At 39.0% G+C, this 24,102-nt stretch overlaps 1 protein-coding gene across 8 annotated transcripts in view; it reads left to right on the forward strand.

Annotated features, from left to right (window-relative positions):
* Spag16 (sperm associated antigen 16) overlaps positions 1-24,102 on the forward strand; it is a 919,670-nt gene that overhangs the window by 578,338 nt on the left and 317,230 nt on the right. The window contains exon 15 of one of the 8 annotated variants that reach the window (XM_039084104.2): positions 12,748-13,111. The exons of the other annotated variants lie outside the window; for them this stretch is intronic. Within the exon in view, the coding sequence (XP_038940032.1) occupies positions 12,748-12,807 (60 nt within the window). The 3' untranslated portion in view covers positions 12,808-13,111. Of the gene's footprint in view, positions 1-12,747; positions 13,112-24,102 lie in introns of those variants that run through there. 8 annotated transcript variants of the gene reach the window in all.

Consider the following 24,102-nt stretch of genomic DNA (forward strand, 5'->3'; position numbering starts at 1 on the left):
CTCAGTTACATATGCTTCTGTATCTATGGTTGTGGCCTTGAATACTTGCTCTTGTGAAGTTAGGCATGAGTTCTCCTGTCCTCCTTGTTCAGCTTAAGTTTTGGGGTGTCATATTGGTGAGACTTTGTGAGTATAGATTCTGACATTACTAGGAGACATGATCTTAGAGCAAACTCCCTGATCTGCTGGCTCCTACAGTTTTTCTATCCACTATTCTTCAATATTCCCTGAACCTTAGACATGGCACTGTTTGTAAATTTATCTCCTGGGACTAAGCTCCACAACTCTGCATACAGATTTTGGTTGTGGTTGTAGTACTCTCTGTCAGTTGCATAGAGAAGTTTCCCTGATAAGGAGTGAAGACTACACTTATCTGTGAATATAAGGATAAATACTTATAGATTATTGCTGGTTTAGTAAATTAGTGTTTATACCTTCTTGTCCAGTGACCATGAGTTTACTAGCACTGATTAGTCAGCTAGGCTTCAAGTGAAAGACATTGTGTCCGTCTTTGAAAAATGTGTAGGTATAAGTATGTATGTGTGTGTGTGTGTGTGTGTGTGTGTGTGTCCAAATCTCTATTATTGAATATAACATAATCACCTGATCAGCAGTTAAGCACTCTGTGACTAACATGCAGCATATCTGAAATTTTTAAACCTAAGAAAAAACAAACACAGACACACACAGACAAACAGAGACACACAGAGGCACACACAGAGACACACATGCAGACACACACAGAGATACACACACTCTACATACATGTGTGTATGTATGCCTTTTTCATCACAGCAACACACACACATATGGAATTGCCTAATCATGCATATAAATATAACTATTAAAGAGAGATCCTACCTATCATTTGTAACAACATGGATAAACTGAAATCAGTAGACATTGTTATATATGAACTAACCACGTTCAGAGAGACAAATAATGTGGTAATGTATGCTTTCATCGACATGAGATATGTAGGATAGTCCCACCCACAGGCAGGAAGTAAGAGGTATCTGTGGGGTTTGGGTGAAAGAAGAAGTAGGAAATGGTTGTTTAGTAGGTATGAAGCTTTAGTTATAGAGATGAATGAGTGCTGGAGATTTGCTATATAACAGAATGACTGATGCCAAATACATTGTGCATCAAAAAATTGTTAAGAGAATCTCTTGTTAAATGTCTTACCCCTTAGCAAAGCAAACAATATGTGTGTGTGCCTGTGTGTGTGTGTGTGTGTGTGTGTGTGTGTGTGTGTGTGTGTGCGCGCGTCTGTGGTGTATGTGTACACCCATTTATTCAGCACAATGTATTCATGATCGTTGAGCTATAAAAGCCCAGGTGACCATCAATAAATGAATGGATAAACAGCTTTATCTTCCTTTTTACTTTGGCACCACATGTGTCCCTGTGAAAAGAACAACTTCAATGTGTACATTCTTGTGTATCATATAAAGGACTATTATTTCGATGGCATAGCTAGGAACTTGAGGCATACCTGAAGTCAATGCAAAAATTGCAAAGATTTCTTCCAATGATCTCTGTCTTTTTTTTTTCATCTTTATTAACTTGGGTATTTCTTATTTACATTTCGATTGTTATTACCTTTCCTGGTTTCTGGGCCAACATCCCTCTAACTCCTCCCCTTCTCTATGGGTGTTCCTCTCCCCATCCTCCCCCCACTACCGCCCTCCCCCCAACAATCACTTTCACTGGGGGTTCAGTCTTGGCAGGACCAAGGGCTTCCCCTTCCACTGGTGCTCTTACTAGGCTATTCATTGCTACCTATGAGGTCAGAGTCCAGGGTCAGTCCATGTATAGTCTTTAGGTAGTGGCTTAGTCCCTGGAAGCTCTGGTTGCTTGGCATTGTTGTTCATATGGGGTCTCGAGCCCCTTCTACCTCTTTCAGTCCTTTCTCTGATTCCTTCCACGGGTGTCCCATTCTCAATTCAGTGGTTTAATAATGGCATTCGCCTATGTATTTGCCATATTCTGGCTGTGTCTCTCAGGAGAGATCTACATCCAGTTCCTATCAGCCTGCACTTCTTTGCTTCATCCATTTTATCTAGTTTGGTGGCTGTTATATGTATGGGCCACATCTGGGGCAGGCTCTGAATGGGTGTTCCTTCTGCCTCTGTTCTAAACTTTGCCTCCTTATTCCCTGCCGAGGGTATTCTTGTTCCCCTTTTAAAGTGGTGAAGCATTCGCATTTTGGTCATCCTTATTGAGTTTCATGTGTTCTGTGCATCTAGAGTAGTTCTGCCAGTTTTCACTGAGTATCCTGGACCAGAACTGTGCTGGACAGCTCCTAGGGCCACATCCCTTATCAAGGCTTTTCTTTCCTGTCCCTTTGCTTCTCTGCCTGGGGTCCTTCAGTGAGTACAGTTTAGTGGTTAAGAAGTTAGAGAAGTTAATGCTCTCGAGAGTAAAGGGAAGATTCTGGATAAATAGCTCAGCATCACTTTCCCTCACAGGAACACTGGCGAAGCATGTTTTATCATATAACATCTTCAGTGCAAGATTTGGAATTTTCATATAACAAACAAAAAAATAAAATTGTTTAATAGACCTAGTAAGTAGCAAAACTATTGAGTATTGTAAATTGTTTTACTATCATAACATATCACAGACATAAAGAATATTTCAATATATTATACCTTAAATATATATTAATTCTGAAATTTTAACATTGCATTTAGACCTATCTATAAAATTATAATTAGTAATTGTAATATGTTGTCAGCTTTTAAAAATAGCATTCAGAGAATAAAACAGGCAAACCCACTGAAACCATTAACGGGCCACCTGGCTCCTGACTCTCCTGACCAGTCAATCCTACACGAGCGTTGGTAACTCCCACGCTGCGGCTTTGCTTCTGGAAGGTACAGAGCTGGACGACTTGAGAGGGGATCAGAAAGGTTGAGCTTGGTGGAACGAGAGCAGACAATGCCAGCCCTGTGGAAGATGAACACCAGGCTGCTGCTGCCTATCTCCAGGCCCTTCATCTCCTCATTCTCAGTAAACAGAGGGAGACATAGATTTTGAGACAAGCAGGCATGTAGTCTCATGCTAGCATCTACTTCTATGACTAAGTGGCTCTGTAAAAAGCGGTTTCCGAATGGTATCTCTGATTCCTAGTCAGCATGATAGAATTGATTCTAATTCACCCACTTCGCACATTAGCAACTCCCTTTCAACAGTGATAAACAGTTATTATCTACCATATATTAGTGCATATTATTCAGCCTTATAACATACAGAAAGTAAACTCAGCACTAAACTAAACTGAGGCTTTTTTGAAAGAAAACCTAGAACTTAGGGCTCAGTACTGGTTCTGAGTTCCTTGGGTACTCAGCATGGGTACTAGGCTTACATTTCACTGATGTCTTGTTTGGGTTTCTGTCCTATGGTGCACATTAGTGTGATTTATTTAAAATGTTATTTATTTGAAATATGGTGTATGCTATATTCAGTTTACCTTTCTACCTGTTTTTTGTTTTTTGCTTTTTTGTTTGTTTAGTTGGTTGGTTTTCGGTCTGCAAAAGTCAGAACCCTATTAACTTATTTAAGCATGCTTTACTTAAATTCACCAAGAATCTAAAGTGATAGGGAATATTTTGTTCACTGTTCTGTACTTCAAGGATTCCAAAACAGACAGACAAATACATACAACTGTATGTATGTAATATATTTCTATTTTATTCCTTTTTAAAAAAGTATTTTTGTTTTACTGTATTTAAACTAGAATTGTCTAAGATGACGTGTTTGTTTTGTTATTGAAAATAGCAGCCTATTTATTTACCTAAAACATTTATCTTATTAATGTCTTGAATTTTATGATTTATATGAAATAAGCTTGATTTATAAACTAGTATGTAATCAAAGTTCGTGAATATCTGATAGATGATTGAGAATGAAGCATACATGAATTTCCTGGGTGTTCACTTCTCTGCTTCTGTAATTAGCATGTATCTCTGCGTGTCTCCCAGTTTTTACTTTAGAAAACCGTTTGCTTTGTTGCTTTGGTGCACAGGGGTGAGTGTGTCCTTAGTGTGAACTGAGCCTTTCAGTAGTGACAGGAGTCATGTTTGCTGCCCTGTGCCTCCTGAGTTTGAAATTAAGTTTGCTCATTAGAAAAGCCCTTGTTTTAATATTATTACAAGAAGTCTGGTGTCTCAGTACCCATCACCTTGTATTTAGTCATAATAAATTATCTTAAGTGTTCTAAACACCAAATTTTATTGGATTTCTGTTTTGTGTTCTGAATTGAAAGTCATTTACTTGTAATGGGAGAAGAAAACCTAGTCACTCATATTTACTGATGAGTTCTAAATGTTTGATTATAACACTGTCATACTATATTTTGTGATAATGAGGTGGTTTATGTTGGCTGTGTCTCTACACAAAGTGGATTTTAATTTTCTTCTTGCATGTTTCTTTTGATGTATAATAATGTCACTTTTGTTCTAAGACTTAACATTTTATTTGTTTTCTAAACCTCCTTGTTCGGCAGATATATTTTTGACAAGTTCACTAACATGAGTTTTGCCTATTGTTTACATGGCAATTTCCTCATTTCTTCTCTTTAACATTAGTTTAAAAAATGCTTTGCTTTTATTCTTTTTTTTTACTATACATCTTTTTTCGTTTTTTTTTATTTTATTTTTCTTGGATATTTTATGTATTTACATTTCAAATGTTATCCCCTTTTCCCCCTCCCATACCCATTTTCCCCTCTGCCTACTTCTATGATGATGCTCCCTTTCCCACCCACCCACCCCCATATCAAGGCCTAGACATTCCAATACATTGGGAAAACAAGCTTTCACGTGACCTTTTCCTCCGATTGATGCTGGACAATGCCATCCTCTGTTACATATGTGGCTACAGACATGGGTCTCTCCATGTGTACACATTGGGGCTCTGGTGGGTTCTGGTTGGTTGATATTGTTGTTCTTCCTATGGCGTTGCAAAGCCCTTCAGCTCCTTCAGTCCTTTCTCTAACTCCTCCATTGCGGTCCCCGTGCTCAGTCCAATGCTTAGCTGCAACCATCCTCATCTATTTCAGTAAGGATCTGGCAGAACCTCTCAGGAGACATCCATATCTGACTCCTGTCACCAAGCACTTTTTGGCATCAGCAATAGTTACTGGGTTTGGTGACTGCATATGGGATAGATCCCCAGGTGGGAAAGTATCTAGATGACCTTTGCTTCAGTCCCTGCTCCACTCTTTGTCCCTGTATTTCCTCCCGTGAGTATTTTGTTCTCCCTTCTAAGAAGAAACAAAGTATCCACATTTTGGTCTTCCTTTTTCTTTATCTTCTTATGATCTGGGATGTTTTTATTAGATATTCCAAGCTTTAAGGATAATGTGCACTTATCACTGAGTGCATACCATGTGTGTTCTTTGTGACTGAGTTAGAGAACTATCACTAAAAAGTATTAGGAGGTTTTAATATTGTGAGGAAAGTCAATTAAATAATCTTAAAATCACTTAATGATAGTGCACAAAGAAAAATCAGTTTTTAAAAATCAGACATATACAATCTAAGATCTAACTGGATATTGATACATGTGAAATAATACAATTTAAAAAAAAACCTTACAGAGATGGGAGTGATCTATCAAAGGCAGACATTGACATCATGTCTTGCCTGTTAGTCTAATGCTTCTGGCCAAGGATGTTGATAAGTTCCCTAGATGAGGACCTCAGAGTCTCTCACAGTCAGGACACATAGAAAACCTCCCTTTTTCAGTTCTAAACTCATAGAGCCTACTGTTGTACTTTCCAGGGAGCTGTAGCTCATGCCTCTTGGGTTTTGTTGTGGTTATTGTTACTATTGCTGTTAGTTTTAACCTTTGGCTAGAATATACTGTGAAGTGCATTTCAGAGACAAATTCTTCATACAAAATATCAATAGTCTATTTACATGTATGACCAGTTGACAAGAAAACTGGACATATTTACCTGTCAACATTCCCAGAGCACTCAGCCATCTGATGGTATCTGCTGGGTGACAGCTCAGCTGTCTCTGTCCCTTTCTTCCTTCAATTTACTGTGACCTTTCTCTTTGTATTCTTCATCCTTTACTTGTCAGATGCTGAGTGTGTAATGGACTAGTGCAGTGGACTAGGAAGAAAGGCTTGGACATGCAGTTCAGAGAGTTGTAAACATTTGCTCATAGTTTGCATCTCTGGTCAATATCCACACAGGCGTCACTCTTCATATCAGAGGTTTGCCGATCTGAGGGAGCAATGAGATGGTCTTATTGTTCACGTCATTGGGGCTTATTCATTGTATATGAGCCTAGATTCTGATTTTTATTATAGCTTTGAGATTAGGTAGTAAATGTAAGCACAGCAGAGAATATTATATATAAATCATATGACACACACATATATTATGATTTTTCTCATTTCCAATCTAGTACAAAAAATTCCTAAGTCTATATATTACTAATATCAGCATAAATTCAATTAATCCCACCCTTTTTGTATTTCATATCAGTCTTTTCCTCATTTTTTCCCTTTCGCCTACAAACTATAATATCAAGAAAAGAATAATAGCAATCCTGATATATGTATAATTGTAAAATATATGGATAATTATAAATATATCAAGCTATAAACACACACACATACACATTCCATGAAATGTTCTAAAGATTCAATGAGTCTTTAAATGTCAATACTGTAAGTCTCATGTCGGTTTACTTCATAGAACACCATTGACTTTCTTCCTTGTGCTCCCGTTCTGATGTTTCTCCTCAGCAGCAGCTCACAGCTACATGGGTGCAATATGCTGGACATCTATTTTTTCCACCAACATTATTTGGAAATTTCACATTCTGCACCCTCATCATACTTCCTTCCATAAGCAATGGACAAACAACTCATTTGTCATTCCCTGTTTGTGAAATCAAAGGGGGAGCTTAGTAGTTTGGGTATTTTCAGAAATAGAAATAGACTTACAGTTCTCTACAAGGCTTGCCTTTGTTGATCAAGAAGAGAGTGTTAAGAAAATTAAACAGTGTGGGGCTGGACAGATGACTCAGCAGTTAAGAGCACTGACTGCTCTTCCAGAGGTCCTGGGTTAAATGCTCCCCAGCCATGTGGCTGCTTACAACTGTCTGTAATTTCAGTACCAGGGGCCTTGGCTCTCACATGGTCTCTGTAAGCATCAGGCACACACGAGGAGCACAGATGTACGTGGAGGCAAAGCTCTCATACACATAAAAGACTTCAAAAGTTTGATTTCTGTATTAATAATACTTATCGATTTTATCACTTGATTGGAAGCATTTCTCATATCATTCAAAATTTAGCTTTTCTGGTCTAGATAACATGAAGGATAGATTCAGCGTCTTGCTCAGACTAGAACACATGCTTTGACTATAATCATTCTTTTGTCTTAAACATATCCTTGCTAAATTAAGAAATTGCATATAAAGTACATACATATATCTATATATAAATGCATGTGTTTGTTGTGTATGTATGTATATATGTATATATTTATAAATTTGTTGTTTAATTGTGTATACTTTATTTTACCTCTATGGCTATTCTTAGTACATGAGGAGAGTTTAAGTCATTATACATTGTAAATTTTAAAATCTGTGTGGATATAGATGAGTGTTATTCATTCACACAGAATCATTTTTGATAGATGTTTCAAAACCATATCTTGTTAGTATACATTCAGTGGACTCCAGAGATCTGGGGACCAGCAGTGTAGTCCATAGTCATTCTAAGTTTATTACAAAAAAGCTAGGGGCAGCCCTGGGCACTCCTAAAGGCAGAATCCTAGGAGGCCAGGTGGATGTAATTTCTGAGAGAAGTTGCATAACTACTCTCAAATTACAAGACAAATGAGTAAAAATAACTTAAAAATCATGCTGTGTTAACATGCATTTTACAGAAACATCGTTTGGAAAAATGCAAAAGTAGTGCATGTAATATATTAAGAAATATTTTATGGAAAAGAATATAGAAAAGTTAGATTCCATGTGCACATGTCTCGGCTAGAAGTATTTATGGGAGAAAGTCTTTGGCAAGGAGACCATTAGTCATGTTTTTTATAATCTATATTTTCAAAATTTGTAGTTTTGGAGTATTTTATTTTATTCTATTAGTAAGAGCTTTACTTTAAATGTGGCTTGCTTTCCACTTAAATGTCTCTGGCATTTAGGTCTCTGTTTGGCAATCTATGTCTCTCTGTAGAGCCCGTGGTGAGCCCAGCATGTGGAAAATTGTGAGAAGAAAACCCAGGTACAACATGGCTTACTAAAGAACAAGACTGCACAGTATTGGCCACTAAGACCCAAAGAATAAGGGATTGTGGCATGAATTTTCTGCAGCTGGATTTGTGCTTTAAAAGATACCTAATGTGATTATATTGAAATATAGATCTCTGGGCCCCAGATCAACAGATCCTAATTCATTTTAACCTGAACATTAGAGAAAAGTGTGTTTTAAAAGACTCCCTAAGTATGTTGGATTGCTGTGGTTATCTAAGTGAATTTCATGATGTTATTCTGTCATTTTCTTTTTCTTCATTTTGCTGCGGATGGAGGATGCAAGGCATCTTGTATGTATCTCAGGAGAGCCATAAACTCATGATCTTCTTTATGCATTTACCAAATGCTGGGACCAGAGGTCTATGTCAAGACGTCCAGCTCTTTAAATTCTTTCTCTCTCTCTCTCTCTCTTTTTTTCCCTTCTTAATGTGGAAGAGTAAAATAGAATTTTAACAAACTTGAGAGAAAAATATTCATTTTCTTTATAATTAGTACAAACAAGTTTATGAGTTTCACATGATGTAACTCAGTCCAACTCAACTCACCGTCCACTCATATATGCCCTTTGTCCTTGCATCCTGCCTTCTGAAATAAACACACACACACACACACACACACACACACAGAGAGAGAGAGAGAGAGAGAGAGAGAGAGAGAGAGAGAGAGAGAGAGAGAGAGAGAGAGAACACATTACATTTTGGAAGTTGCAGTGTGTCAAGGATGCCCCTCTGTCCACACATCCTCTATTGCAAATATGCATTGCAATGAGTCACTGGTCTGGTTCGAGATCTCTGGGTTCTGTGACACCATCCATGTTGAATCCTCATCAGGGCTCCTCCCAGTTACCCTGCTGTTACTGTGTCATGGACTTCCTGAAATGGCAGAACTGTCTCTTGCATATGTCCAAGCCAGTGGCAGATGATACAGATTTTGGAGTGGACTATCTCAGAGCCCTGGATCTGGGCATGGGTGGTAGAAGAGCTGGTCAGTCCACCAGCTCTCCCTCAGCCATGCCACCAAGACAAGTTTTCCATCACTGTTCTGCTAGACCACCCAGTGCTGCAATTGGCAGAAGGCAGGGTGAGCCTCCTGCTCTTTCCCCAGGGTTGGCTCATCTACACTATACAGCCCGAGTCAGCTCCAGTGTGTGACTCAGTCAAGTCCACTTTTCCAAGTGCTGTAACCTGTGAACGGTTGGGCCAGCTCTGCCACTCTCACCCCTCACTTTCAGGGCTGGCTCACCTGTGCCTTCCTCATCAAGGCCAGATCCATTGCAGTGTCCACGTGGAATATAGAGCCACTCTTTGAGTGCTATGGCTATCGAAGGGGAAGGGTTAAGTCTGTTGCTCTCATGACCCCAAGGCCACGTTCCTTGCTGCCATAGATGGCAGTAGAGCATCACACACGCTGCCGAGCACCCATGCACAGACTAGAGGCAGAGCCAGCTCCCCCCTTGCTCTCATCCTCAGGACTGGCTCCTGTGTTTGGAGTCACCTCTCCCACACTCACATCTTTGGAGCTAGTTCACCCACACCCATACCATTAAGGTCTCCTCACTGTGCAGCCTGGGCAAAGCATAAGGACTGCTATCCCAGTGCTGCCAGTGGTGAAAGAAGAGACCAGCTCTCCAGAGTACCACATCCTGTGAGGAGCAGGGCCAGTTCTTCACAGCTCCTGGAGATCCAGGTGATCCCCAGATGCTGCTCCAACTAGGGCCATCAGCATGTTCTCTAATGGTAGTATGAGCCACAGACATTGACTCTGATTCCTGCCACCGCATATTCAAGGACTCAGACATGGCTCTCACTGGCACCTTGGGCTGGGACCTCACCATGGCCCCATCTGACAGGGCTGGTTGTTCATACCAGGCTACTCCTCTGCACCCCCAAGTCTCCAGTCCCATCTTTTCTCATGATACTCAAGCTGCTTCACTTCTCTTCTTTCCTATCTGACCACCACATGCTCTCAAAATGTGATGCAGGCAGGCCACAAGGCTGCCAGACCCCTGGGTGGCATTCCCCATTCATGGTACATGGTGAGACATGTTGGCAAGCAGGTATCTATGGTCTATCTGAGCTGTGCACTGGAGGGCACATCTGTGAGTGACATGGCCATCTACAGGTCTCTGAGTGTCTTCCTCCTTCTGAGATATGCTGCCTAAATTTGACTTGAATTTTATGAGTACTAGGGTAAGCAATTTTGGGCATTAGCCACCAAGACAGGCATCAAGCTAAGATGAATAAATGAAGGTTCTTTCCCTGACTGATGTAAGAACAGTATCACCAACAAGGTGTCTCTGCCATTGCCAGAGGGATCTCTTTACATTCTTATTCAAAAGCATTATATAATCACATTGCTAAAATAAATAATGACTGGAAATCAAAGAATAGAACTAGGCCTTGTGATAAATCTAATATAAATGAGAAAGCAGAGTGTATAGTCTTTTTTTTACACCCAAGACAGGGTTTCTCTGTGTAGCCCTGGCTCTCCTTTTCCTCACTTTATAGACTAGGCTGACCTTAGAATCAGAGAGTCACTGGCCTCTGCCTCCAAAGTGCTGGGATTAAAGGCGTGTGCCACCACTGTCAGATTGTATATTCTAAAATGTGTGTAAGTAACAGTGTTGACATTCCAACATAGTTTACCCTCTTCTCATTCTGACAAATCAAAGTACCAACTGGTAAATTAATATGTAACAGTACTTGTAGTGGTTGGAGGTCAGATTGATCTATGAAATTACAGGATTAACAGGATCCAAGGGAGATGACGATGCTTTTGTCCAATGGTCTAGTGAAGAGTTGAGGATAGAAGGGAAAAGATTATAATGAGTTGGAAAGTCCTCTCAAAATTTACATATCCCATTCAAGGCCCCATGAGGTTACATATACAGGTAGGGAGTTTAAGAAGTCCCTAAGGTTGAATTAAGTCAGATGGGTAGACCTATCCAATCTGTCTTGCATCCTCACAGGAAAAATATGCTTACAGACAATGAACCCCATTGTTTATGCGGGGCAGGGAGACAGCTCAGTCAGCATTTGAGGAGCACAATGGCCTAAGGTTTACCCCAGAACACAAGTAGAGAAAAATCAAGCATGGTGGCACAGATTTATAAACCCAGGACTAGGGGGTGGATAGAGAGGGATCCCTGGGATTGCTGGGCAGCCCTCAGCTAGTCTACTTGGAGAATTCCAGAACAGTGAGAAGAAACTTTGTCTCCAGAAAAGATTGACAGTGTTTCTGATATTCTCAAGCTCCACACACAATATGTAAATATGCATCAAACACATATGTATTAGTGTGTACACACACACACACACACACACACAAATAAAATACAAAATTTATATGAGATTTTCATTCTGATAGGGCACATATTAGCTTCATTTCACATTTACAAAAGAATCATTAAAGAAACGTATTTATAGCTTTGAAAACAATAAACACCAGGAAGCAGCCTCCTTGCACCTCGAGTCAGGAGAACCGTTCATTGTGTGTCTCCTGTCTCCCTTCTTCCGTCCTCTCTAACCTCTCCTTCATCTGCACAGTTTCTTCTCTCCTGTTACTGAGCTGGATTTTATTCCATCGAAATGCCATACAGACTTTGATGTAACAATTCAACATGCAAAAAGAGACTATAGGTTATGGAGAAAAACATGACCATCACTGGTGAAGCTCTTGTTAATTTTTATTCTGAAAAAGTACTGTTGAATAGATCCAGAATACAGGTGTGTGATTCGGGTGAAAGGGGGTTCCTTTGTATGAAGACTAGTTAAAATTGTTTTAGAAACATACAGTACATAACAGTCTCCTTACTTTAATATAATTATTATGCTTTCACCTATTCAAAATATACTTCTGATCATTCAGCATGACATTTTGTATGGCATTCTCCCAGAGCTGACCCTTTCAAGGACTTAGGGCCACATATATTCTAATCTGCATTACCCTGTGTTCTATATACTCACCTTTAACCAACTTATATTTTTCTCTCTAAAATATTTTTTTCTTTTTTCATTTTTTCGGAGCTGGGGACCGAACCCAGGGCCTTGTGCTTGCTAGGCAAGCACTCTACCACTGAGCTAAATCCCCAACCCCTCTAAAATATTTTTAGACGATGAATAAGGTGTAATGAAGATATGTTATCAGAGTAAGTGTACAAATACATGTCCTGAAGAAATTCCCATGGAAAGTTTTTCTTCCCTTGTGCCATAATGAGGACTATTTCAAGAAGGCTCTGATGAAGTAGCCAAATTTGAGGAAGTTTAATAGAGTTTAAAGAGTAAAGTTGCAGTAAACTCATTTACTCTTTCATTTGCTATTTTTTCCTCCCATCTCTTTCTTAAATGTTCTCTTATTCTCCTGAGGGTGTTGATTTTCATTTTTCTTCTCTAAATTAGGTAGTATATATGCAGAAGCATTCTAATGAGGCCCTTTCTGGTTCTTCTCTTAGAACAATGTAAAGTTTCCAGATACAACTTTTCCTGAACCTATAGCAGATGACCCAGGATGAGAAGTTCAGATAGCTACAGTTCCAGCAGAGTCAGCAAGATGCCTGACATAGCCCAGGGCATCTGCCTGTCAAAGTCTTATGATGACAAGCACCCTGCAGAGGATCACCCTTGGGGGCTGATGTTCACGACTTTCACTTTCCTTGGTAATCATACGTCAAAGTGTAAAAAGTTGCATAATACAGGGGTTTATAGACATTATTAGATATATTTGGTGTATTTTGGCTGACAGACACACTTCATTTTAACGGATTTCTCTTTAACGAATTATTAGTGAAGGATTTCTCCTTCTCCCATATGCTTTTTACATTGGCCTATTAGTCAATATTGAGTGGTACACACTTGAATATCATTTTCTCAAGTACCTGATTATAATTCTATTTATGTCATTTTAAAGTGTTCACCTAATGCCTTTGATTTGCTTCTCTTTATTATTGTGAAAACATTATTTAGTGCCAGAATTACTTTTTGCATGAAAAATTATAGCCAATTTCAAATTTCTTTTAAAAAAAGGAATCCTGGGTAAAGTTTCCCAGCTAGTACCACCTGCAAAGCTTCATGAAATGAACTTTGGTGACTAGTTTATTTAGGTTATAAAGGAGCCTTCCTTAAGCCAATGTGTGTTTCCAGATGATTCGTTTAAAAAAAAAGCCTCTTACTTGCTGCCAGTAGTCACAGACTCATCTGTGGAAGTGATGTGCTACACACAGGTTAGGTACACTCAAGATGCACCCACTTGCAGTCAAGGGCTAGGGCCTTCTCTTCTGACATAGTTTTGAAGGTTTGGCACTTTGTATAATCGCAATAATATAATTTGAATCTGTAAGAGCTATTTCTTCATACAAAAATGAAAAATCTCTGTGTCAACTCTGAATTCTCTTTTTGATATTGTAATATAATCACTCCTTCCCTTTCCTTTGATTTCTCCTGCGTGTTTTGAGTCTAAGTCCTCATGCAAGACTGCTTTTGCTTCTCATACACAGAGAGGTTCGAAGTGAGCACATTTACCCTCCCCCACTAACACACACACACACACACATACCACACACACCACACCACACACACACACATACCACACACACACACCACACACACACACATACCACACACACACACCACACACACACATACCACACACACACATACACACACACACACCACACACACACACATACACACACACACAAATAGAGTATACTCTGAACTAAAATGGCAACAGAAACGGCTAACACAGCTGCTTTTCCGTGGAATTCCTCCTCCAGCCTGTGGATGTTATGGCATGCTGCAGGAAGGCAAGTAGTCCAAGGTTTAAAGCATCCCTGAGAATGGCAAAAACTCTTCTGATTTCAGCCAGGGAGACCCAGTGATGCTCCCTCCTGCCTTAGACTATAACTGCCCTCTAACAAGACCAAAACAGGACTTAGGGCACAAAGAAAAAAAAAGCTAAGTAAAACAAGGTGGCTTTACCTGAAGGGCAATGCCTAGAATGGAAATATAAATATATCATCTGTAAGGACATTGTTTAGAATATGGAAGACAATCATTGTACGAGAAGCAAAATCCCCGACTTAGTTTTTTTTTTTTTTTTTTTTTTGCCTATTAGTCTTTTTTCCTATAAATTGGAGAACTTCGGAGTTTATACTGAATATTCTTAACTATATCACAACAAAGGAAAATTAAAATATATATTCTATAGTAAAGAACAAACCAAAAATGGCATTTGTTAGTGCTGCTTGAAAACTAAGATGTATTAAACATAAAATGTACTTGTGTGTGTGACCAATGGTCATTGTGTCAGACTTTGGAAGCAGGACTATGGCTCCTGTATAGACTTGTCATCTATAACTACACTTAAAGTAACTCAGTGTGTGGGGGAAGACATGCAAAGCCAGAAAATCGTTTGCCTGTAACACAACCTCATGCCAGATATTCCAAACAAGCATGACTAAAGCTCACTCACCTTCAACACTGCACACATGTCTTTGGAGTCAGTGTCAGGGCTCATGGAGATCATCCCTGTGGTGACCAAAAATAGTAGAAATGTTGATGTGGAAGCTCAATGATCGTGCTTGACTAGACTCACTGCAGCCAGTTACCGTCTAACCCGAATGACAATCTCAGACGCTCCCCTGTTCTCCTCATTATTCTGCACAGTAAACTTACTAGAAAGTTTAGGCATTTTCTGAATTCCATTAACTTTACATTTTCTTAGTTCCACTTCATGGCTAGATATAGAAACTTATGAATATAATTGTTTTCACCTACTACGTCTATGTTATAGACCACAGAAGATCTGAAAGAGAAATATGTGCAAATAAAGTAGTGTTTTTGTTATTCGCTGAATTCTTTAAGGTCAATCAGAAAGTAATATAAATATGTTTACCTTTATGCTAACTACACCCCAAGAATGAGAGCTGAACCAGTTCCATGACATTTGGCTAAACATCTTCAGCTTGATGATAGGAGGACACAGGCCTCCTTACAGAGAGTGTGCACCTTGAAGAGATAGACCATTTCTGTCCGAAGAGATTTTCTGTTTGGGCAAATTAAAGATTATTAATAATTTTATTGGGAGTAATTTTACAGCTCTAATTACAACGCTTATTATCATGAAGAAGTTCATATAAATATGTTGCAATTAGCATGCTCTGAGGAAAACCAAAGATTATCTTACTCAAGATTTTCTGAAATTCATAATTTCTCTATATACTAATTCCTTAGCTCCAACCATGTCAGTGGGCGATCTTTGAATAAATGAAATGGTTGATTATGGTCTACCATAGGGAAACCAAAAAGCAGTTGAGATACACTCGGATGAACTAGTTCCCCACTCCCCATTGAATCACAGGAACATGCACTTAGACACTTAAAGTTGCCTCATTAAATTCATTTTTCAGCTAAGATATATACATTCTTAAAGTTCCAGAAAACAGATTTCTCTTCTTTTTTATGTTTAATAAGGTCTTTTTATTTTTTATTTTTTCCAGCTAAGAAATTATTTGTTTGTTTGTTTTTACAATTGAGATTTTATTTGGCTCCCAGTCCACCCTCCAAGTATTCCATACCCCATCTCCCACCCTCATCTCCAGGAAAATGTCCCCATCCCATTAGACCTCTAAACTTCCGAGGACCTCCAGTCTCTTAAGGATTAGGTGCATCTTCTCTGACTGAACCCCTGACCTGGTAGTCCTTTACTGTACATGTGTTGGGGGCTTCATATAAGCTAATATATACTGCCTGGTTGGTGATCCAGTCCTACACCATCAGAGATCTTCAGAGAATTTCTATTTGCATGTTGATTAGGAGATCTGAAAAACCTTTAAGTCCAATAAAATAACCTCACTGCTCAAGCAGGGTCGAGCATCTACATGCTTTCCTAGTGGATTAGTATTCTTAATTAACTAGGCACTTCTTAACATATAAGGAAACAATAATGGTTTCAGAAAAATATCTATTATTTATTTTCAAGTGTTTATTCTACTTCCTCAATTTTAACCTGCCAAAAATTAAGCAAATGCTTATGAAAAATTAATGACTTCTCTCCTTCCTTGGCCTTTTAATTAACTTTTAATCTATGGTGTTATACTGGGACATCTCTTGATACCAAATGTGCCTAACAATGTAAAAGATAGGGATTTAAATGATTTAGATAAACATCTGCCTAGCACAGAGGCACAAAACTGACAAAATTAGGACATAGGTTGCTGAGGTGACAATTGTTTTCTGAAAATAAAAAGGTCGTTGCCTTCATTTAAAAGAAAAAAAAATTGTGTTTACAAATACGTGCCCAAGCACACATACTTATTTAGCAAGTTCTTGCTTATTTCTATACAAAATTCTAAAAAATGAAATAAGTTGGAAAAGGGGCTACCTAGTCATTCATTAAAGACATGTTTTAGTAGATAAAAATACTATAAATTGGTAAATTCCATCATGTAGTGAAGCACTATTGCTCTGTTTAGTTGGAGTGGATTCTGTCAACAGCAATTTAAAATAATCAGTTCAATGATATGATCCTCGGTTGGTGTTCAGATAATTACTATGCTTATGCCTAGTAATTTTCCAGCTATTAAATGGAATACAAGTAGCACACAGAGACAGGAAGGTTAGACTCTTAATACTCCCCTTTACTGTGAATGTGCAATTTGCCTTCTAATAACGGAAAGGATGTAGCATTTTTACATACATTTTATACATAAGATGGAAATGAGCCTAACTACATAATGCATGCCTATGTCACACAACCACCTCGACATTGGGCTGTATGTAGCTGTATGTAGCTGTATGTAGCAGAAACAGAGAGAGAGTGATTGATAGTCAACACTGATCATGGATACTGAGTACAGTGGTCTCTGTTGGTAAACCTGCCATAAGGCAGACAGGAGAAGAGGGTGTATTTGAAGCCTAGACATAGTAAGCTTCAAAACAACACACACACACACACACACACACACACACACACACACACACACACACACACACACACACACACATTCATACATTTTCTTGGAAGTACTTAATAAGATAAATAAGGACATATAGGTGGTAGATTCCCAGGAATTGTTAAGACACAGAAGATTGAATATATCCTAAGAGTAGGAAAGCCCAAGACAAAGGAATCTTAGAAACATGATAGGATCAAAGAAGTCTTAGTGTATTATGGCCTTTGGATTCACAGACCTCTTCCCCTACAGTTTATGAACCTGTTCTCCCTGATCCGGATAGCACACAGGAAATATGATGCCAGCATATGTTTTCCTTTTTATTTATGGAAACTTTAAAATTTAAATATAATTGTATCACTTTCCTTTTCTCCTTTCCTCCCTCCAAACGTTCTCATATCTCTTCCCTTCCAACCTCTTATATCCCCAGTCACTCACCCCCAAACTTGTCTTTTTTATTATCATATAATATTTATGTTGTAGACATGCATGTACAACCTGCTGAGTCTGGTTACTATGGCTTGGGTGCATATGATTTCATACTTTACCAAATAATTAGTTAAGAGGTTTTCCTGAGAGAGGCTAACTATTCATTTCTCATGGGTCATTGGTTGCCTGTAGTTCTTGCTCTAGAGACGGAAGCCATTGAAATCTCTGACCTTCAGGTCTCTATTAGGCAGCCAATTGTTGATATATGATGGGTGTAGCTTCCCTGCAATTTCTAGGAGGCACAATCTCACAACAACTTGGTGGTTCTCTGGCTGCTACAATCTTCTGCCCTCTCTTCAACAACATTGCCTGCATTATAGGTACGTATAGGTACAGAAATGTATCTTCTGGGGCTCTCGGATGTCCCCTGAACTCTGTATTATGACCAGTTTCTGGCAACAGTCCATATTGATTGTAAAGAGAAACTTCTTTGGTGAAGAGTTAGAGCTGCATGTATATATGTGTGGGTATATGGATACCTTTTAGAATGCTTTGGGAATTATGGTTTGAGATAGTATCACACCTTTAGGGGTACCTTGCCATGTTGGCCATTGTTATAGTTCATTGCCATCATAGCTGGAAAAGGCTGTTGATTCCTTCCCACCCTTGGCAGCTCACATAGGACTCTCATACTTTTATTTTACTTTTTGTTTTAAATTATTTATTCTTGATCTCCTTACAAATGCAGGTATAAAACAGACCTGGCCCTTTCATTTTTTCCATGGTAGCTATTATATTTTACATTTTAGTCATCATGATCTAATTATTTTAACAGTATTATTTTGATGACCATGCTTTATGATATACTGGTGGGTGGTTTGGACATGCTGAGTGGCTTATATTGAAAACTGCCACTTCTCAACAAAATTGTGACCCACTGATCCATACCCAATGTTATAAATACCATTCAAATATTTTTAATTTTGGATCTTATTTTATTTAATTTTACATGTTTTTGGGTTCCATATACACAGGGATATCTGAGACAGTTAATTTTCCGTTGAAGATGTTAGAGTAAAATGGCAGATATAATCATTCTTGCATATTGGGTCAGGTTGTATTATCTGTCAATTGTGCTGTTCTCTCTCAGAATATGGACAGACAACAGAAATCAGACCCAGGAGTCATAGGCAGTGAATCCTATGAATACATATGTGTGCACAGTGATGGGGTTGCTTCCAAGGGAAGAAGCCAGACCAAGATGACACAATCTTGAAAGGATCACTCACTGCCAATGTTTCATTCACCAGAAGGCTTTCTAGACAAATTCAACCGATTCAGCTCTTTCCTGCAATATAAGTACTAGATTCACATATATCCAAACTTTTCTAAATTATCTATTCTGTGTTCTCAGAGAGTCCAAAAAATTAAGAGGCAAAAGAAATCTGGGTTAAGGCACAATTTCCCAATGGATCCTTATTTTGAAAGTCAGAAAATGTTTATTATTAACAGCATTCTTACAAACATACAAAACCCAAGAAAATATATTGAAAGTCCTTTTGAAAATAGAGTACAATACACTTACAAATTACAAGATATCAGCTATATTTAAATTTATCTGATTTTGTCTATTCATTTTATGTTATTGTATAATTGATTTTTTCTTTTTTTCTCCATATTTATTAACTTGGGCATGTCTTATTTACATTTCAATTGTTATTCCCTTTCCTGGTTTCTGGGCCAACATTCCCCATAACCCTCAACAATCACGTTCACTGGGAGTTCAGTCTTGGCAGGAACAAGGGCTTCCCCATCCACTGGTGCTCTTACTAGGCTATTCATTGCTACCTATGAGGTTGGAGTCCAGGGTCAGTCCATGTAGAGTCTTTGGGTAGTGGCTTAGTCCCTGGAAGCTCTGGTTGGTTGGCATTGTTGTTCATATGGGGTCTCGAGCCCCTTCAAGCTCTTCCAGTTCTTTCTCTGATTCCTTCAACGGGGGTCCTATTCTCAGTTCAGTGGTTTGCTGCTGGCATTCGCCTCTGTATTTGCTGTATTCTGGCTGTGTCTCTCAGGAGAGATCTACATCAGGTTCCTGTCGGCCTGCACTTCTTTGCTTCATCCATCTTATTTAGTTTGGTGGCTGTATATGTATGGGCCACATGTGGGGCAGGCTCTGAATGGGTATAATTTTATTTTTAACTTGATGCTTTCTTTTCCTAAAGCATTCATTTCCATTCTTTTTTTTTTTATTAACTTGAGTATTTCTTATATACATTTCGAGTGTTATTCCCTTTCCCGGTTTCCGGGCAAACATTCCCCTCCCCCCTCCCCTTCCTTATGGGTGTTCCCCTCTCAACCCTCCCCACATTGCCGCCCTCCCCCCATAGACTAGTTCACTGGGGGTTCAGTCTTAGCAGGACCCAGGGCTTCCCCTTCCACTGGTGCTCTTACTAGTATATTCATTGCTACCTATGGGGTCAGAGTCCAGGGTCAGTCCATGTATAGTCTTTAGGTAGTGGCTTAGTCCCTGGAAGCTCTGGTTGCTTGGCATTGTTGTACTTTTGGGGTCTCGAGCCCCTTCAAGGTCTTCCAGTTCTTTCTCTGATTCCTTCAACAGGGGACCTATTCTCAGTTCAGTGGTTTGCTGCTGGCATTCGCCTCTGTATTTGCTGTATTCTGGCTGTGTCTCTCAGGAGCGATCTACATCCGGCTCCTGTCGGTCTGCACTTCTTTGCTTCATCCATCTTGTCTAATTGGGTGGCTGTATATGTATGGGCCACATGTGGGGCAGGCTCTGAATGGGTGTTCCTTCAGTCTCTGTTTTAATCTTTGCCTCTCCCTTCCCTGCCAAGGGTATTCTTTTTCCTCATTTAAAGAAGGAGTGAAGCATTCACATTTTGATCATCCGTCTTGAGTTTCGTTTGTTCTAGGGATCTAGGGTAATTCAAGCATTTGGGCTAATAGCCACTTATCAATGAGTGCATACCATGTATGTCTTTCTGTGATTGGGTTAGCTCACTCAGGATGATATTTTCCAGTTCCAACCATTTGCCTACGAATTTCATAAACTCGTTGTTTTTGATAGCTGAGTAATATTCCATTGTGTAGATGTACCACATTTTCTGTATCCATTCCTCTGTTGAAGGGCATCTGGGTTCTTTCCAGCTTCTGGCTATTATAAATAAGGCTGCGATGAACATAGTGGAGCATGTGTCTCTTTTATATGTTGAGGCATCTTTTGGGTATATGCCCAAGAGAGGTATAGCTGGATCCTCAGGCAGTTCAATGTCCAGTTTTCTGAGGAACCTCCAGACTGATTTCCAGAATGGTTTTACCAGTCTGCAATCCCACCAACAATGGAGGAGTGTTCCTCTTTCTCCACATCCTCGCCAGCATCTGCTGTCATCTGAGTTTTTGACCTTAGCCATTCTCACTGGTGTGAGGTGAAATCTCAGGGTTGTTTTGATTTGCATTTCCCTTATGACTAAAGATGTTGAACATTTCTTTAGGTGTTTCACAGCCATTCGGCATTCCTCAGCTGTGAATTCTTTGTTTAGCTCTGAACCCCATTTTTTAATAGGGTTATTTGTTTCCCTGCAGTCTAACTTCTTGAGTTCTTTGTATATTTTGGATATAAGGCCTCTATCTGTTGTAGGATTGGTAAAGATCTTTTCCCAATCTGTTGGTTGCCGTTTTGTCCTAACCACAGTGTCCTTTGCCTTACAGAAGCTTTGCAGTTTTATGAGATCCCATTTGTCGATTCTTGATCTTAGAGCATAAGCCATTGGTGTTTTGTTCAGGAAATTTTTTCCAGTGCCTATGTGTTCCAGATGCTTCCCTAGTTTTTCTTCTATTAGTTTGAGTGTGTCTGGTTTGATGTGGAGGTCCTTGATCCACTTGGACTTAAGCTTTGTACAGGGTGATAAGGATGGATCGATCTGCATTCTTCTACATGTTGCCCTCCAGTTGAACCAGCACCATTTGCTGAAAATGCTATCTTTTTTCCATTGGATGGTTTTGGCTCCTTTGTCAAAATCAAGTGGCCATAGGTGTGTGGGTTCATTTCTGGGTCTTCAATTCTATTCCATTGGTCTATCTGTCTGTCTCTGTACCAATACCATGCAGTTTTTATCACTATTGCTCTGTAATACTGCTTGAGTTCAGGGATAGTGATTCCCCCTGAAGTCCTTTCATTGTTGAGGATAGCTTTAGCTATCCTGAGTTTTTTGTTATTCCAGATGAATTTGCAAATTGTTCTGTCTAACTCTTTGAAGAATTGGATTGGTATTTTGATGGGGATTGCATTGAATCTGTAGATTGCTTTTGGTAAAATGGACATTTTTACTATATTAATCCTGCCAATCCATGAGTATGGGAGATCTTTCCATCTTCTGAGGTCTTCTTCAATTTCTTTCCTCAGTGTCTGAAGTTCTTATTGTACAGATCTTTTACTTGCTTGGTTAAAGTCACACCGAGGTACTTTATATTATTTGGGTCTATTATGAAGGGTGTCGTTTCCCTAATTTCTTTCTCGGCTCCTTTCTCTTTTGTATAGAGGAAGGCAACTGATTTATTTGAGTTAATTTTATACCCAGCCACTTTGCTGAAGTTGTTTATCAGCTTTAGTAGTTCTCTGGTGCAACTTTTGGGATCACTTAAATATACTATCATGTCATCTGCAAATAGTGATATTTTGACCTCTTCTTTTCCGATCTGTATCCCCTTGATCTCCTTTTGTTGTCTGATTGCTCTGGCTAGAACTTCAAGAACTATATTGAATAAGTAGGGAGAGAGTGGGCAGCCTTGTCTAGTCCCTGATTTTAGTGGGATTGCTTCAAGTTTCTCTCCATTTAGTTTAATGTTAGCAACTGGTTTGCTGTATATGGCTTTTACTATGTTTAGGTACGGGCCTTAAATTCCGATTCTTTCCAGGACTTTTATCATGAAGGGGTGTTGAATTTTGTCAAATGCTTTCTCAGCATCTAATGAAATGATCATGTGGTTTTGTTCTTTCAGTTTGTTTATATAATGGATCACGTTGATGGTTTTCCGTACATTAAACCATCCCTGCATGCCTGGGATGAAGCCTACTTGATCATGGTGGATGATTGTTTTGATGTGCTCTTGAATTCGGTTTGCCAGAATTTTATTGAGTATTTTTGCGTCGATATTCATAAGGGAAATTGGTCTGAAGTTCTCTTTCTTTGTTGTGTCTTTGTGTGGTTTAGGTATAAGAGTAATTGTGGCTTCGTAGAAGGAATTCGGTAGTGCTCCATCTGTTTCAATTTTGTGGAATTGTTTGGATAATATTGGTATGAGGTCTTCTATGAAGGTTTGATAGAATTCTGCACTAAACCCGTCTGGACCTGGGCTCTTTTTGGTTGGGAGACCTTTAATGACTGCTTCTATTTCCTTAGGAGTTATGGGGTTGTTTAACTGGTTTATCTGTTCCTGATTTAACTTCAATACCTGGTATCTGTCTAGGAAATTGTCCATTTCCTGAAGATTTTCAAATTTTGTTGAATATAGGTTTTTATAGTAAGATCTGATGATTTTTTGAATTTCCTCTGAATCTGTAGTTATGTCTCACTTTTCATTTCTGATTTTGTTAATTTGGACGCACTCTCTGTGTCCTCTCGTTAGTCTGGCTAAGGGTTTATCTATCTTGTTGATTTTCTCAAAGAACCAACTTTTGGTTCTCTTGATTCTTTCTATGGTCCTTTTTGTTTCTACTTGGTTGATTTCAGCTCTGAGTTTGATTATTTCCTGCCTTCTACTCCTCCTGGGTGTATTTGCTTCTTTTTGTTCTAGAGCTTTTAGGTGTGCTGTCAAGCTGCTGACATATGCTCTTTCCTGTTTCTTTCTGCAGGCACTCAGCGCTATGAGTTTTCCTCTTAGCATAGCTTTCATTGTGTCCCATAAGTTTGGGTATGTTGTATCTTCATTTTCATTAAATTCTAAAAAGTTTTTAATTTCTTTCTTTATTTCTTCCTTGACCAGGTTATCATTGCGTAGAGCATTGTTTAATTTCCATGTATATGTGGGCATTCTTCCCTTATTGTTATTGAAGACCAGTTTTAGGCCGTGGTGGTCCGATAGCACGCATGGGATTATTTCTATCTTTCTGTACCTGTTGAGGCCCGTTTCTGACCAATTATATGGTCAATTTTGGAGAAAGTACCATGAGGAGCTGAGAAGAAGGTATATCCTTTTGCTTTAGGATAGAATGTTCTATAAATATCCGTTAAGTCCATTTGGCTCATGACTTCTCTTAGTCTGTCGACATCACTGTTTAATTTCTGTTTCCATGATCTGTCCATTGATGAGAGTGGTGTGTTGAAATCTCCCACTATTATTGTGTGAGGTGCAATGTGTGTTTTGAGCTTTAGTAAGGTTTCTTTTACGTATGTAGGTGCCCTTGTATTT

This window comes from Rattus norvegicus, chromosome 9, assembly GCF_036323735.1.
Source record: "Rattus norvegicus strain BN/NHsdMcwi chromosome 9, GRCr8, whole genome shotgun sequence".
NCBI classification, from domain to species: domain Eukaryota; kingdom Metazoa; phylum Chordata; class Mammalia; order Rodentia; family Muridae; genus Rattus; species Rattus norvegicus.